This window comes from Platalea leucorodia (assembly GCF_965183815.1).
Source record: "Platalea leucorodia genome assembly, chromosome: 5".
NCBI lineage: Eukaryota > Metazoa > Chordata > Aves > Pelecaniformes > Threskiornithidae > Platalea > Platalea leucorodia.
Window position 1 is genome coordinate 46,257,378 of NC_138827.1, and position 14,873 is coordinate 46,272,250.

A 14,873-nucleotide genomic window follows, 5' to 3' on the forward strand; every position below is an offset into this window, starting at 1 on the left:
TAAAAGGTGGTGCGTGTATAGAGGAAAGAAGAGAGGCTTTGCAGAAAAACACACTGGCAAAATAAAGATCTTCATAAACACAACTTCCCTGAAGTAAACTAGGTTCATTTAGTCTTTTATAGTTGAATTTAATTAAGCTGTTTGGGTTTTGGACTGGTTAAACTCACTGTCCTTTAAGCTGTTTTAATGACTTAACTAATACGCTTGTCAGTGTTGGCTGTAAAGCATTAAAGTCTTTAATGTGCTTATAATATGTACAGAATTCTATTTAAAATTGGTAATGAAGATGAATAATGGAAATAAAATTTGAGGATAACGGAAAAAGGTGAGGTTCTGTTGCTGCCATCCAGTGGCAAGAAGATAATCAGTGGCAGCAAATAATTATTTCGAAATAACTCGTCTTGCATTAACTATTTCTGTCGACCCATTCAGAAGTCACTTAGTCGCTTGTATGAGATGGATAAGCTTAATCAATAACCTGTGGGAATACATTAATTTACAGCATAGCTAGGTATGTATTTTAACTGAGTACCCGAAGGGGGGAAAAAAGCAAGGAAAAAAAGAAAAGAAAAAGTTATGGGATGTTTGTTGTTCATCTGTTAATACAGGCACTCCCGTGCACCCCTCCCAGACATGCTTTTTGACTCTTGGCCTCATACTCAACTGTAAAGCAGTGCTCTCAAAGGTGCAAAGTTTCTACAATTTTCATAAAAATTGGCAGTGGGACGGAGGAAGGAGAGGTTCTTGGAAGCTGAGATAGACTGATGAGGGAACAAAACTGACGTGTTCGGTCTGGCCTGCTGACTGCTCCGGCAGTACCGTGGTGTCTTTAAAATCAGCCGCCGCACTTGCAGCTTCTTGTGTGAGTTTTAGGGGATTTGTGGGAGAACGAAAGGCAATGAGACATCATGAGAGTATAAAAGAGCACGGACGAGTAGGAGGGGCAGAGCTATTGTGGGGAAAAGGACAGAAATACTGGAAGCTCATTCAAGAAAGCAGGCGACTGTTTACTGGCAAGCTATTTGTGTGAACAACTTACTGGCTGTGTGGTGTATGTTACTACTCAGTTCAGGCATTTTCTATAGTGTAGACATGTATTACCACTTTTTCAAAGAAAACTTCAGCTGTCTTCTGCTTTCTCAGTTTTATTTTTTGTTTTGAAATTTTGACTGATAAAGAAAAGTATTGAGAAAAACACTGCTGTAGCTCCTTTTTCATATGGCTTTTTTCCAATGGACATTTAAGATGTGACAAGCATATTAGTTTTTGTCTAGCCGTAAATGTGCTTTTCACTTGTCTGGTGAATATATACATATATATGGGTTTTTTTCTTGTATAGAGGATCATGATAGACCATACAACTAATACCCCCACGTATTTTACAGGCAGTTTCAGTGACAGTTTCTGTACAGAAAGCTTTGATTGAAGTGAAACGCAAAGTATCTGTTTCATTGATTGAGCATGCTGTACTTTAGAGAGCATAGTTTCTCAACCTGTGTTATGCGTACTATACCTATATAAAACACTTCAAGCAATATCTGATCCTAGTAAGAGCTAGAAATTACCAGTGCAAAAGTGATAACTTCCACTGATGCTGCTGATCAAGATACCTAGAATTAAAAAATGTGACTCTGTTCCATAGATTCCTACTGTACAGCAGACTTGGAGGGAAAGGAGTGTATTTTCTGTTAACTAGGTAAATAAAACTCATTAAAGTAGGAAGTCTATATTCTTCAAATTATGGAAATAGGAAAGTTAAAGCACTGTTAAAGCACAGTGCTAAAATCATCGTCACCTGTTTTCCTTCACCTCACCTGTATTAATTAGTGAATGAATTGAAAAGTTCATGAAATGAGAACATGTATTTGATTTTTGTTTTATTCACTAAGCTACAGTGAATGTAGACAGAGATCCAGATTTGGTTCTTACTATCATGTATCTTACATCATCTCACCAGACATACTTACTTAATCTTTTATGCAGATGCTATAAATAGCTGTACTCTAATCATTCTAATTATCAAAAGTTTATACTGTGAAAGGTGATTAAAAATCTATAGGTAACTCCCATTAAATTTAAACTGAAAGTCAAGCCAAAATAGGCACAATGATGTAATGTTTTGACCATGACTTAAACTTTGAGTTTTATATATATAATTTTTTTAGTGAAAGCAAGCACATAATTTCATTACTGTTGGTTATGGCTTACATTTTATTTTGAAGGGGTTAAGAAACGAATTGCGTCATAGAAGTTCTTGAGCATTTGCTCCAAGAACCTACGTCTTTTTTGTGAATAAATGATTTTAGGCTTAATAAATGGCACAATTGTATAACATTCTAACACTGCTTGTAGATATTTATGAATAAGTTCCCTTTTCTCTGCTGCAGAATTCCTTTCTTTGTTTCTTTTCATACGTAATAGGAGGATTTAACATTTGAGAATGTAGAGGTTTTAATTTCCTTTTAATGTTTGCTAAACTAATCATAATACATCAGAAAAAGCACCTTGTCCTCTCTTTTGTTCCTTGAATCCTTTATGCAAATTCTGCATAGTTTTCTTCACTTTTCTTTCTCCAGCAGTCTTCTGTATTTTCGCTCTCAACGCAAAACTCGGGTATAACTTTGCCGACAGCCCACACCTCGATTTCTACATCCATCAGTTATTTAGCTGGGTGATGACTAGTGAGCATGCAACTTCTCCTCTTGTTCCTTTTGGCCCCATTTCAAATTCAGTCCGAAGTTGCGCTACATCGATGCTTGACCCCTCAATTTTATCCGTGCTTTGAATCTCTCTCATTTGTCCCTACCATAAATACTTTCCCTCTCTCCTTCCATTCCTCTGTCTTTTCCCTTTCAGGATGCATTTCTTCTGCTGAATGTGTAGCACATGTGGCTTCTTAGCTAAGATACTTTGGAAACTGCCTGTAGGATCAGCATGGAGACAATGATGTGTACCTCATTGATTTCCCCTGCTGCGCTCACCTGATCGCAGGGAAGCATTGTATTTTGGAGCGTAAGAAGTGGCTCTACTGCTGATGCTGTGGAAGATTTCTTGTTAGCAGTAGAATATTACTCAAGTAGAGGAATTACTGTGCATATTATTTAACTCATAATCTATTAGAGTCAATGAGTAATGATGGCAGGAGTGACATCACTTTCACTCTCCTATTCCTGGCTAGTGCTGTTTCTGTTGGTATTTCTGGTAAAAGTCTGTGTGCAGAAACACAGCTATGATCAAGACAAGTGCAAAACAATGGCTGCAGAGATCATTGGATTTGCAGATCTTATGAAAGGCAATTATAAGCTATCTTACACAAAAATTTTTGCCTTCAAAGTAAATAGTTGAGAATGAAAAGTATATAATTGAGAACGTATTTCAAGCCGTACAGGTGAAGATAAACTATAGCATCTCCTGTACACTTCAGTCATTCCAGTCAGTTTGCAAGATGGGTTGTGAACTTGAGAATGTAGCAGTGGTTTTATACAGCTGAGTTCTTTCCATCCTTTATCTCGTTGTGTTATGGTATGTGCATATGTATGTGTAAGAGAGAAGTCTTTGTAAGGACAGGTTGCAGCATGAACTGTGTGCCGTGGAAGAGTGTAACTATTGGTTTCGAATGTGAGTTATTTGGTTTCCATGTCTGTGCAGAAGTGGACCTGTCTGAGGAAACCTGGGCATACTGAGGGAGCCGCAGTGTGCTCTGATAGACCCTGGGCGAGGTACTGTGGCCAGGGCCTCTGGACAGAGCTGGGGTGTGTTGCGACTTAAATACACCCAGCGAGACTCTTTACTAACTAATTGTGGGGTTTTTTTTTAATGCTTCTGTTGTTTCAAAAACACAACCCCAATTATAAGTTAACTATGCTTTTTATTTGTGGGAATTTCCTTATTTGGTAGTAACTTTGTACACTTTCATATCTTCTGCAGTTTTCTTCTCATTCTTTTTCTTTCTGATGTGTAAGGCGTTGGGGTTTCTGGGAAGCAGAGCTCAAGTCAGATAGCTCAGTTGGAGCAGAGGAGCCCTCCATACAGGGAGCCTGAGCTGTGGAGTCATGGATCATGGAGTGTGCTTGGAAGTGGAGAAAATAGTCCCTGAAGCTTAGATTTGGGTATAGCAATCAGTTGAAGGAGACAGCCCGACCTAGAGTTACCCAGTCTCTCCATCAGCTTGTGCCACTACCTTAACATCTGTTTTTCAAATTCCTGCGTGACATGGTTTCTAATCTGTTCTCTAATCTGGAGAGACTTAGGTGAATGACTGGTGGGGTTTGCTTCTCAGCATCAGATTGGGAGATGAAATGCATTTGAAATTTTCAGGTTTAGGTAGCAGCCGCTAAAGCCTTAATCAGAACCGTATACTTTACTTACATTGGTCAAGTACGTGTATGTGACACCTTATAATTAATGATACCAGTAACTGTTTTCTTTTAAAAATAAGTCATCAAAATCTGTATTCCCATGCTTTAAGTCTTTCATTTTTTGAAACTCACTGAAAAAATTAGTTCTCTGAAAAATCTCTCTGAAATTCAAAACCCTTTAAAAATTCCTGAAATTTGAAGAAAAACTAATTTCAAACATCTTGTGTGTCCTAAACATTAATTTGGAAGATCAATTCTTATTGAGAACAAGGGATAAATTTAGTGATTAGACATGCTGGTTTTTGTTCGAAGAAGAGATTTAATTCCTGCCTTAATCAGCTCTCTCAAGGCGCCCTTAAAATGAGGCCTGAACAATAGCTGTAGTGTAAACAAAAAAATCATTAAAATGACTCTTTACCTACTCCATGCGTACCAAAGAGCCTTTTCTGCATTGTGTGGATATGTACTTAGAAAATTTTAAAAACTACTTTTATTCCTATAGTGAACTGTAATAACCTTGAAAGAGCCCATTGTAGGCTGCAGGGTTAATAAGTATTTACACACATTCTTTGCTATTAGCGATTTATTATTGTTAAACTAAGATTAAATGTAAGCATGCAGGGCAGGAGTTGAAAGTAAGTCAAAAGCAAGGCAGAGGAATGAGTGAGGAGAAGGTCAGCAATGGTTGGGAAGGATTTGTGCCTACTCTCCCTGCACAAGTGAGTAGATCACGCTCTCTTCAAATAGCTGACCAGACCAGCATTTTGCAGAAAGTTTTTGAAGCTCGGCCAGTGGATCCTGCGCTCTGATAGAAAGTCTAGATAACGTTTTGTGTAGGGAATTCTTGTACATAATAATTGCGTTTTACCTGTGTTGATATTCACGTTAAGGAAAACTTGAGAGGCATCACTGAAAGTGGGACTTGACTTCCGAACAACCTGAGTGTGCTGCAGTGAAACAGAGAGGCACGAGCCCCAAGTCACATAGCCAACATTTGTCCACATGATGGTACATGCAATATATACGTGGAAACTGCAGTGCTAGCACTTTTTGAATGTTTTATGTCTGGTTTATACACTGTGGTTATCTACTGATATGCAGAAATCCCCAATCATCATTTGTTTGTTTCTGTAAGGTTTACATATAGTCAGTTTTAATTCTGCTGAAGAGGAGAAAAAAAAACAAAACCAGGCATCCTTGCTGCCTCCAGATCTTAAGTGGAGTTTTCAAATTAGAAACCCAGAATTAATTCAGTATTTTAAATTCTGATCAGAAAATGTGGTCCAGATGGATGGTCACTGGCTTCTGTTAGCTGTTGCTTTGAAGCAAATGGGACCAAATGTAAACTTTTGGGTTCTTTGTGGAGATTCAGTTTTAGCCTTGGAGTTTTTCTCAGTTCGAAAACCTACAACATGCTGTTTGCATCTCCTTCTAAACTCTGTGGGAAGCAGTTTTCAAGCTGGGCCATTTTTACACTGACTGTCGAAACATAGAGTTATCTCTCTTAAAGAAGCAAAGGGAAGACATTGAGTTGGAGGTGGTGAGATAGCATTGGAATTGCCTCCTGCTGAACTGTCATAACTTGGCTGGGCTATTTTTGATAGAGAATACCAGAAGTTAAATCTCATTTTTAAAGTGGTCTTGCGTACTGACATTTTTATGTATGCTTTAATTGCAAAACTGATTATTTTCCCATGTAATCTTCAGATTTTGGGAAGGGAGGAGGCAAATAACTGAAAGCAAGAGATCCTTACTGATATGAGGTTTTTTTAGGGCTAAGGAATTGTTTTAAAGCAGTGATGGAGTAGTCATTTGCCTGACATACATGTACACAATACATTAAAAGCAACGCCTGCATAGATGGGCATCTATTAACAATAGTTTTTTGTGAATTATTAATGACCTCTTTGGGTTAAGATAGATGGATAGAGACCCCAGCCTAACCATGCCAGGTGTTTGGCGGTGTAAGAAAAAGCCAGTCATGGCTGCAGAAAGCTCCGAGCCTGATGGTGGGACACAGCAGAGCAGAGAGGGGGTGGGAGCAGGAGGCAGCCCAGGTTGCTGTGCATGCTGCGTTACCAGTGCTACCGACCGACCAGCTACTGCTGCATTGCTCTGTAAGCCACAGTGCGCGAGGATACTGAAACCATGCTGCAGGTTTCAGTGGCGATCTGTTCTCAGGAATAGAGGGAAATACAAAGATGTGAAATAGAAAATTGCATCATTGGCAGGGGAGTAATAACACATTGTTATTGATGGCTCTCTGTTGTATCAGGCATAACATAGAGGCAGCATGCTAGCTATGCAGAACCGGAAAAATGAAGGACTGAGTGAAAGCCATTGAGCATTTGCTGCATTTAAAGAGCGCACTAGCTTGTTCCAGTCTGTTGAAGACAAGTGAGAAAAATGCTTTTCTTAATGATTTGAGTTTAGTTACCTAAAAAAAAAATTCCATTAATTTCCATGGGTTTCCAGTGATTATATTGGACTAGAGGTGTCTTGTAATGTCATGTATGCTCAGCACAGGCTTTTGTTTTAGCCAAGTCACTGGATGTTCACAAGGGACTAGACCAAACTGAAATGAGTGGGAGACTGTACAGTCTGGGTAGTGGTATCACTTAACTAATCTTTTAAGCTTTTGTGATGCACGTGTTAAGCAGTGGAATGTGCATGTGTTCTGTGTAACTTCTCTCACCCTTTGATCATCTTCTATGTTCTTTCCTAGGGGAAAATTTTTATATTTTATTTTGGTGGAGATTTTAAAAAAATCACAACAGAAAAACCCAACCCATATTGAAGGGGATAAATTAAAAAAAATATTTTGTGCTCTTGTGAGACTGTCAGATCTGTGAGATCTGTGATGGTTCTCAGCTTCTGCGGGAATTCATTTTCAGCTTGGCATCCGAGAATGAACCACACATGACACATGTTAATCATAGTGCTTACTAGCAGGTGCTTAGGTATTCTGCTGTAGAAGATTGTGTAAGAATGGGAACAGAACAGAGGACAATAGAATTACAGGCAGAACTGCTACGTTTTAAATTTTCAAATCTCCATGCACTCCCCATAACAGCTTTGTTTTCATTTGGAAGGTCCCTTCCAACCCAAACCATTCTATGATTCATTCTATGCCACACATTACCTCTCCTGGCTGAAGATGCCGAGTCTACCTAAAGCTGATTCTCTTTGGGAGATTTTGGAAAAGTGCAATATGTATTTCTGTGAGTGAACTTCAGATACAGTTCTAAAATGCTTACATTGAATATATTTTGCAATTTCTATGAAGATCACTGAAGTTTGGCCACATTGAAAAGCAGGTCCATCCCGTGCTCTCAGTGATCCTCTTTTTGAAGCTGACAAATTGCACAAGAGAGAAAGGCGCCTGGCTTGAGAGCGTAAAGGAGATAAGAGTCATGTCATGGCAGTGAAAATGCCATTTCTTCTTAAAAAGAAATTGGGAAAAGGTTCATGCTGTCAAGCAGAAAGTAGGGGGTCAGGAATGGAGGTTGGGACTGGGACCTAGAGATGAGTACGAAGAGTCAGAGGTGACACTGGAGGGGAGGCAGAAACTGAGAACAAAACAGATGAGCCTGCACTGCTGAGAGAACGCTCGCTGAGCAGAGTTTGGGGATGAGAGGAGCTGGACCACCAGGCAGTGAAATTTTCTGTAAACATGTTCTGTCTCAAGTAGGTTTTGATACAGTCTTGAAGATATTATTATTTTAGCTCTCATGCTGTTTGTTCTTGATTATTTTCTGGCTTTTGCATTTCCAGAGCTGAACAAGTTTGCACTGGAAAAGGGGAACTTAGCGAAAAGTTGTTTGTTGTGCATTGTGTAGTGCAAAAAAGGGAAGATGATGTGTGTGGGTGCATGGGAAGGCTACGGGTTTAACCAACAAAGCTATTCTGAAGGTGGGGGGGGAACAAGCTAGTTTTCTAATGGCTTACACCAGGCCTGTATTATGACAGTTGATAAATTATTTGTAGAATTTTAAACCTTTACTTTGGTTGCCATTTTCCACTGTTGAGGTGTGCTCAAAGACAACAAGCTGTGGCAGGCTTGTACTGGCTCGGCTTAGGCGTTATGTAGGAAAAAACCTTATGAAATGCCCTGTCTGTTCGGACTGGGGGCCAGCTCCCATGGAGCACGTCAGCCGGAGCGCGGGGCTGGGGCGGCAGCTGGAGACATGGCTGAAGGAAGGACCTGGGCTCTTCTGTGCTGAGGGGAGGGAGTGGGGTGCAGGAGGCAGCCTGGATGGTGAGGAGAGAGAGAAGGATAGTGAGGCTTGAGTATGAAAATGCTTGAAACCAATGACTTAAGTGCTTGTCTTTTATGTGATTTAGTGGTTTTATGCTCTGTCTCTAATTTTTCAGGGTGTCCCAAAACCAAGTAGGACAGCATTTTACCTTCGTGCTCACCGACATTGAAAGTAAGCAAAGGTTTGGATTTTGCCGTTTGACGTCAGGAGGCAAGGTCTGCCTCTGTATTCTAAGGTAAGTTGTCATAAGAAAAATTGAGTCAAGGAGCGAATATAAGAAAAATACAAGAAAAAATTATCTTTTGCAAATCCTCTGATAATATGTTGTACTTCTCTATCAGGCTATCATTTCTCTACAACAGTGTTACCATTGATTTCACATGAAAAGTGGTCCCAAGCCCCATGTGATGGTATTCTTGTGTGAGGCTAAATAATTCCATTTAAATAACATGAAATCTCTGCTTAAAAGCAGAGAACAATACACTGCAGCTTTAGAGGCTTTGAATATTGTGTGGATATTTTTACTTTCTAATGAGATCTTTGACAAGTATCCAGTCAATTTAACAATAAAGTGCACTATTCTGTATTCCTCTCCTTGGAAATATGATTTTTTGGGGTTTCTTTCATGTTCTTTGGCCAGACTATATCTAATATAAGAAACGCCAGGGCCAGATAATTCTCAATAAAGAGCATGCCACTTTGTTGCAGAAGAGATATTGATGATGGAGAAATTGACCCCAGTGAAATACTTTGTTTCTCCCTCTGCTTTTTCTTTATTCTCCTGTAAGATAATTGTTTTGGTAGTGAAAAAAACCGATTGTTTAGCTGTCCTAAAACCCTTTGAATGAAATTAATTAAAAGGCAGAATGCTTTAATTAAAAGGCAAATTTGCCACTTTAGTTAAGAGCCTAGCAGCCTGTAATGTCCATAGAGGAAATGGGAACATCCAGTTCAGCAGCACATGAGAAGAACAAGATTGAAGTATAATTGCATAAAAGTGAGAATCCCCAAACACAAGGTGAAGGAGGAGCCATGTGTTGCCAAAGAGCCAAACCCATTGGCAGCAGAGGGGCAACTTGGAGAATTTTGGAGAGTAAGCTAGGAAGCTTATGGAGAAAAGCAGAATATCAGGTATTTGGACAACATGGAAGTCAGGCAGTCATGGAAGGTGTCATTAGGATAGACCACATGAGTTAGGGAGACAAACCCTACATCGACTTGTAAAAGAATATCAGTGAAAGAACACACGGGGGGGAAAAAAACCCAAAACAATATAGAAACTTGTAGAGTAGTGCTTAAAATTAATCGTGTGGAAATATCACATCAAGACTTCCGTGAACTTTTAATCAGATTCTAAACTCATGTTGAGAGCCAGTACACTGGACATTTTTGGGCAGCTAATTTAAAAATAAGTATTTGCTATAAAGATTGCAAAAAATAATAATTACTACCATATAATGAAAACAGCAAAAGGAAAAGATTTTATTCTGGAAATTAATTGACTTTCTGTGATCCTGACAATAACTCTTTAACTTAACCCTTTTCTCTGTGGTACCTTTTGTGGATATATCTTGTAAGGCACAGAGAGAATGTATGTGTGTGCTTTTAGCTCTCTCCTCTGGGTTAACCTTTTCTTCCCTCATCAAGGTAGAAACAAAATTTTTTGTGTGTACTGCTAACATTGTCTGGCTGGCTTCTAGTGCTATAATAACAAATGTTTAATCAGTTATGCACACTCAAGTACGCACATTTAAATACTGTATGTAGTGTTGCAAAGCAAAGGACGCAAATTCTCAGCTGGTGTAAACTTGGGTATTTCTTTTAACATTTCCCCACAGACATACATCAGCTAAAGATTAGTCAACGGTCTGTTACTTGGTAGAAATAACTAGGAAAATGAAAAGTGGCAAGCTATAATTTTTCACCAAATCTTAATCAAAGCGTTGCCTTTATTGCTATTATTGTGACAATTTCAAATTTACAACACGTAGCTGAAGGTGTAACAGCACTAGCTTCCTGGCATTGTACTTCTAGCTTGGTAGTCCATTTCTCTCCAACTTGTGTGTTTGTTGTGTTCAGCTCAGACAGAAAGAATGCATCAGTATTTCCATCCGATGCATTTTAGTATCCAGTCTGGTTTCTGCTCTGGATCCAAGATTCATTAGAAGTGACCAAGTGAAAGAAGACTCACTAGCGGATTTCTTTTGACATTTTATATGGCTTGTTGATCTTACATTAACCAAAATCAAAGAAGTCTTAACAAATGAATGCTGTCTTTATATATAAAGAGTATGCATGCATATTCATACTCTCTCTCTTCCATAGAGCAAAATAGCATAAATTTATATTCACTATGTGTATATACAGATAGTGACTCTGATATATGAGCAATTCAAAGTACTTGTCCATCACAGAGATGTACAAAATAGTCATAGACTTCTATATAAACACACAAATGCAGGCGTACATAAATACCATCCATGTCTAACTATACATCTACATACGCACATACATGGATGTCGCCTCAAACAAGAGTAATATATTAAGATTTCTGACTGGGGCTTTAACAAAGACAACTAGCGAGAGTCAAATACAGGAAAGTTAACTAAATGAAATGGTCATAAATAATTAAAATCTAAGTAAGAATCTCTGAAAAGAAGAGCAGGAACAAGCCAGTCAAAGTGATGAGAAGGAAATTCTAAAGAAATTTGGGTAGGCTGATGAGTGGGGAACAGGATACAACTTTTCTCTTGTGAACATCTTTTGTGGATGATACCAGACCATGTGTTAACCTATGTCAGGGCAGCTGAAGAGATAGGATTTGAACTGCTGAACAGGATTCTTAACCAAAAACTGAAGAAAAGGCTGCTTGTCCTCAGGTTTTACACCAATGATCTAAAGCTGCTTCTAAGATTCAAGTCTTGTAGTTTATGGGACTTCTCTCTATAATTCATTCCTCATCTGGAACACTAATTAAAGGAAATCATCTCTGAATTTGCAGCCACATGGTCCTGCTTTAAACTGGATAGTTTGAAACAGAAAATATACTTGTACATATAAAATTCTTCTAGAAGTTTTATGTTTTGCTTTTTTGGTTTTTTTTTTCTTTTTTTTTTGTTTTATATATGCGTGTGTAGGAAATGTGTAAACAGAATTTTCTCCCAAATCAGAATGTTTTGTTCAAGTTCTCTGTATGTTTATACACTGAAATAAAAATCCCCAAAGGTAGCTATCTCAGGCATTTTTGTTTGAAGAACTTAATTGTGATACAGTATTGTCTGAAATGATCATGCAGAGCTTGACTGCAGTTGCCAAATTCAAAGTGCAAGTAAATGCAAAACCATAGTAAGATGAGAAAAAAAATCTTGGATCACTCTCTGGAAGTTTTGTGTGATTCCTTTGCGAGTTTTGTTTTGTTTTTTTCTTTAAACTGCACAGCTGCTTTGAGAAGATCTCGGTGTGAATCCTGCTGTGTCACCTTCTCCCTCTCCCCAAACTGTTGAGCTAATGCAACCCCGTAAGAACGAGGGGTACCACAATAGGAATATTGTAATATACCTTGTTGTGCTCATGTACTATGCTAGATCTTTTCTTCTAGTTTTCCTTTTTATGTTTTAATTTAAATAATAATTTTGCCAGTTGAGATTTGAAGTGGCACAGTAGAAGCTTCAATGTTCACTTTTCAGTAATAGAAGGAGACTTAATTCTTCTGGGTATTGTTTCTAAATACCATTGCTGTTTGCAGTAGCAATAATACTTTCTGGGTTTACCTGAAATTGTTTTTCAATTACCTGAACGGTTTTAGTAGTAAAAATATTTAGTGCAAATAATTTGACTGAAATTTGTTTTGTTAAAAGTCTTGAAACTGTGGACTCTGAGGTTGACCTTATGTATCCAGAGGAACGCAAAATGCATCATTAAAATGCTCAGTCTTAGATCTCATTAATTTTATGACTGTAAAATTGTCACCTACGTTTCCAAATGAAATGTTCTAATAAGGAAGACAGGTTTATGTGGTAAGCCTTTGTAGTTCTTCAGTTCAGACCACGCTTGAAGCTTTCTCGCTCTTCCTTTAGGCAAATCCCTTAGAAGCAGAATGTTTCAATTTTACACATTTTGTGTCAATTTTCCAGACAGAAAAGTAGCCCCTAGACATTAGACATTTAGCTACGGAAAGGCAGTTTCCTTAGTTTTATTTGATTACTAGAAGTTAGATTCCTGCTGATAGTTCAGGACTGTTAGTGGTTACCTGACTATTTGACAGAAAACATTTCCTCTCCTTTATTTAACCTTTGACTCATGAATGTAAAAGTTTTATCAGAGCTATAGTAGAAGCACCAGTCTACTTACGGCAACAAGGGTTATGCATGACTTTGAATAAAAGTCTGAGCTCCTGCCTTGTGGCTCATTTGGATTAAAAGAAAATGCTAAGTACGTTTTTAATTAACCATGAAATATCTTGGGCTCTTGCTTTCGTGACAGGCAGTGGCTGTACTTTTAAATAAAGACCACTGTATTCTCAATCGGGGAATACATATCTATTAAAACAATATTGCGTATATTTTGATGTTTTTCTTTATTACGGGAGAAATGTTTTGTGGTAGCTTTAGAGAAATTGTTCGGTGTTGTTGGAGGTTGTTGTATGTTTGTCTTGTATATTTATTTCTCAAACAGGTATTGATTGTAACATGAGGAATGCAAAGACAATGTGTACAATTAAGGAAAAATAAAAAAGAAACCAATAATGGTTTCATAGTTTAAGAACCTAAATTATTTTTATTTGAAGTTTAGGCTTCTAAATACATTAAAATTGAAAACTAAACCACTGTTGTTCCTCTGCTTTATCTACTATGAAGGGGCTTCATTGATAACCTTTTGACGTTTTTGTAAGACAGCTAATTAATTATGAAATGCACTGCTCATAAATAATTTTATGAATACAAGTATGATGGTAAGGTCTTTCTAGTAATGGGCTTTAAAATTTTGATTTTTATCTGTTGTTAAGGTACATACATATTAGTGTGACAGTTTTGAGTTAGGAATAATATATTGCAGGTCTCCTCTATTAAATTCAGCCATTTCAAAACTATTTTTTGCAGACAGTGCATTTCTGTACTGACTTGAAAAAAATGGTTACCCAGCCTAACAGATGTTGATAGACGTTTGTGTGCTGGATGACTTTTCTGTACATAGACTAGTTCTTCTGTGCTAAACAAGGTTAAATTATTTTGCAAGATTTGCCAACAGTGCAAGCTAAGAAGATTCTTTTACCTGCAATGCCTCTGGTTTTTAGCTATCGCACACACGCAAGTGCCATATACAGTGCTTTATCCAATACGATGTACTGGATAAAGATGTAAAGCCTATATCATGGGAATGTTCAACTATGAATAAATCTATTTACTAGAGTAGTCCAAATAAATTAATAGGGTTATTAACACGTGCTTCCAAAATCAGCCTGTGATATAGGAGGACAAAAATGTTGCTTGACAGCCGTGAGGATGTTACAAAATAAAAGAGAGCTTATACTTGCTTTTTGAAATGAGAATCTAAAATACCACGTGATATCACCCTCTATTATGAACAAACACAACCTGTGTTTATGTTTCCTTCTGCATGCAGAGATGCATTGTGTATGCACATGCACAAATGCACTCTTTATTGTTTATGAAAACAACAAATGTAACAATTCTTTATTATACTGAATTAATAGCAGTTAGTAAATACATAAAAGAAACATATAAAGGGAACTTCTTTGCTTTCCAGTAGATCTTTGTAATATTTTATTGCAGTAAGAACAGTATAATTTAAAATATTGACAAAAACTTTTGCAATTAAACCGTGCTTTTGCAGAACAGAAGATTATGTGGAAAAGAAACAGAGGACAGGTCTTGGTGGCCTTTGGTTTCATGCCATATAATGTAATGGAGTACTTGTTTTGATTTCCTTAATTTTTCAGGTTTAAGAGGCATATTGAAATTATATTAACCTCGTGTCTGTGGTTATAAGGCTTAAAGCAATTCTTTTTCCAATCTTTCAGCTCAGAAAGGAAACTGGCATTTTTAAACTATGTTCAAGTAGTCTGTTTTTACAATGTTTTTCTTTGTGGTTTGGTTACATGAAGACATGGAAGTGTATCATCAACCAGATTTTGCTAAGGGAAGAAATTCTTGTACGAGTACTCTGGTCAGCATGCCTTGCTGTATGAAAGAAAAATCTCCCTTGGCTTTCTGCTAGGGTTCATTCATTTCAAATA

At 37.6% G+C, this 14,873-nt stretch overlaps 1 protein-coding gene across 2 annotated transcripts in view; it reads left to right on the forward strand.

The window, feature by feature from the left end:
* Window positions 1–14,873, forward strand: part of DENND1B (DENN domain containing 1B) — a 162,270-nt gene that overhangs the window by 60,480 nt on the left and 86,917 nt on the right. For both annotated transcript variants that reach the window (XM_082311510.1, XM_082311511.1), the window contains exon 5: window positions 8,733–8,852. In XM_082311510.1, the coding sequence (XP_082167636.1) occupies window positions 8,733–8,852 (120 nt within the window). The remainder of the gene's footprint in view (window positions 1–8,732; window positions 8,853–14,873) is intronic.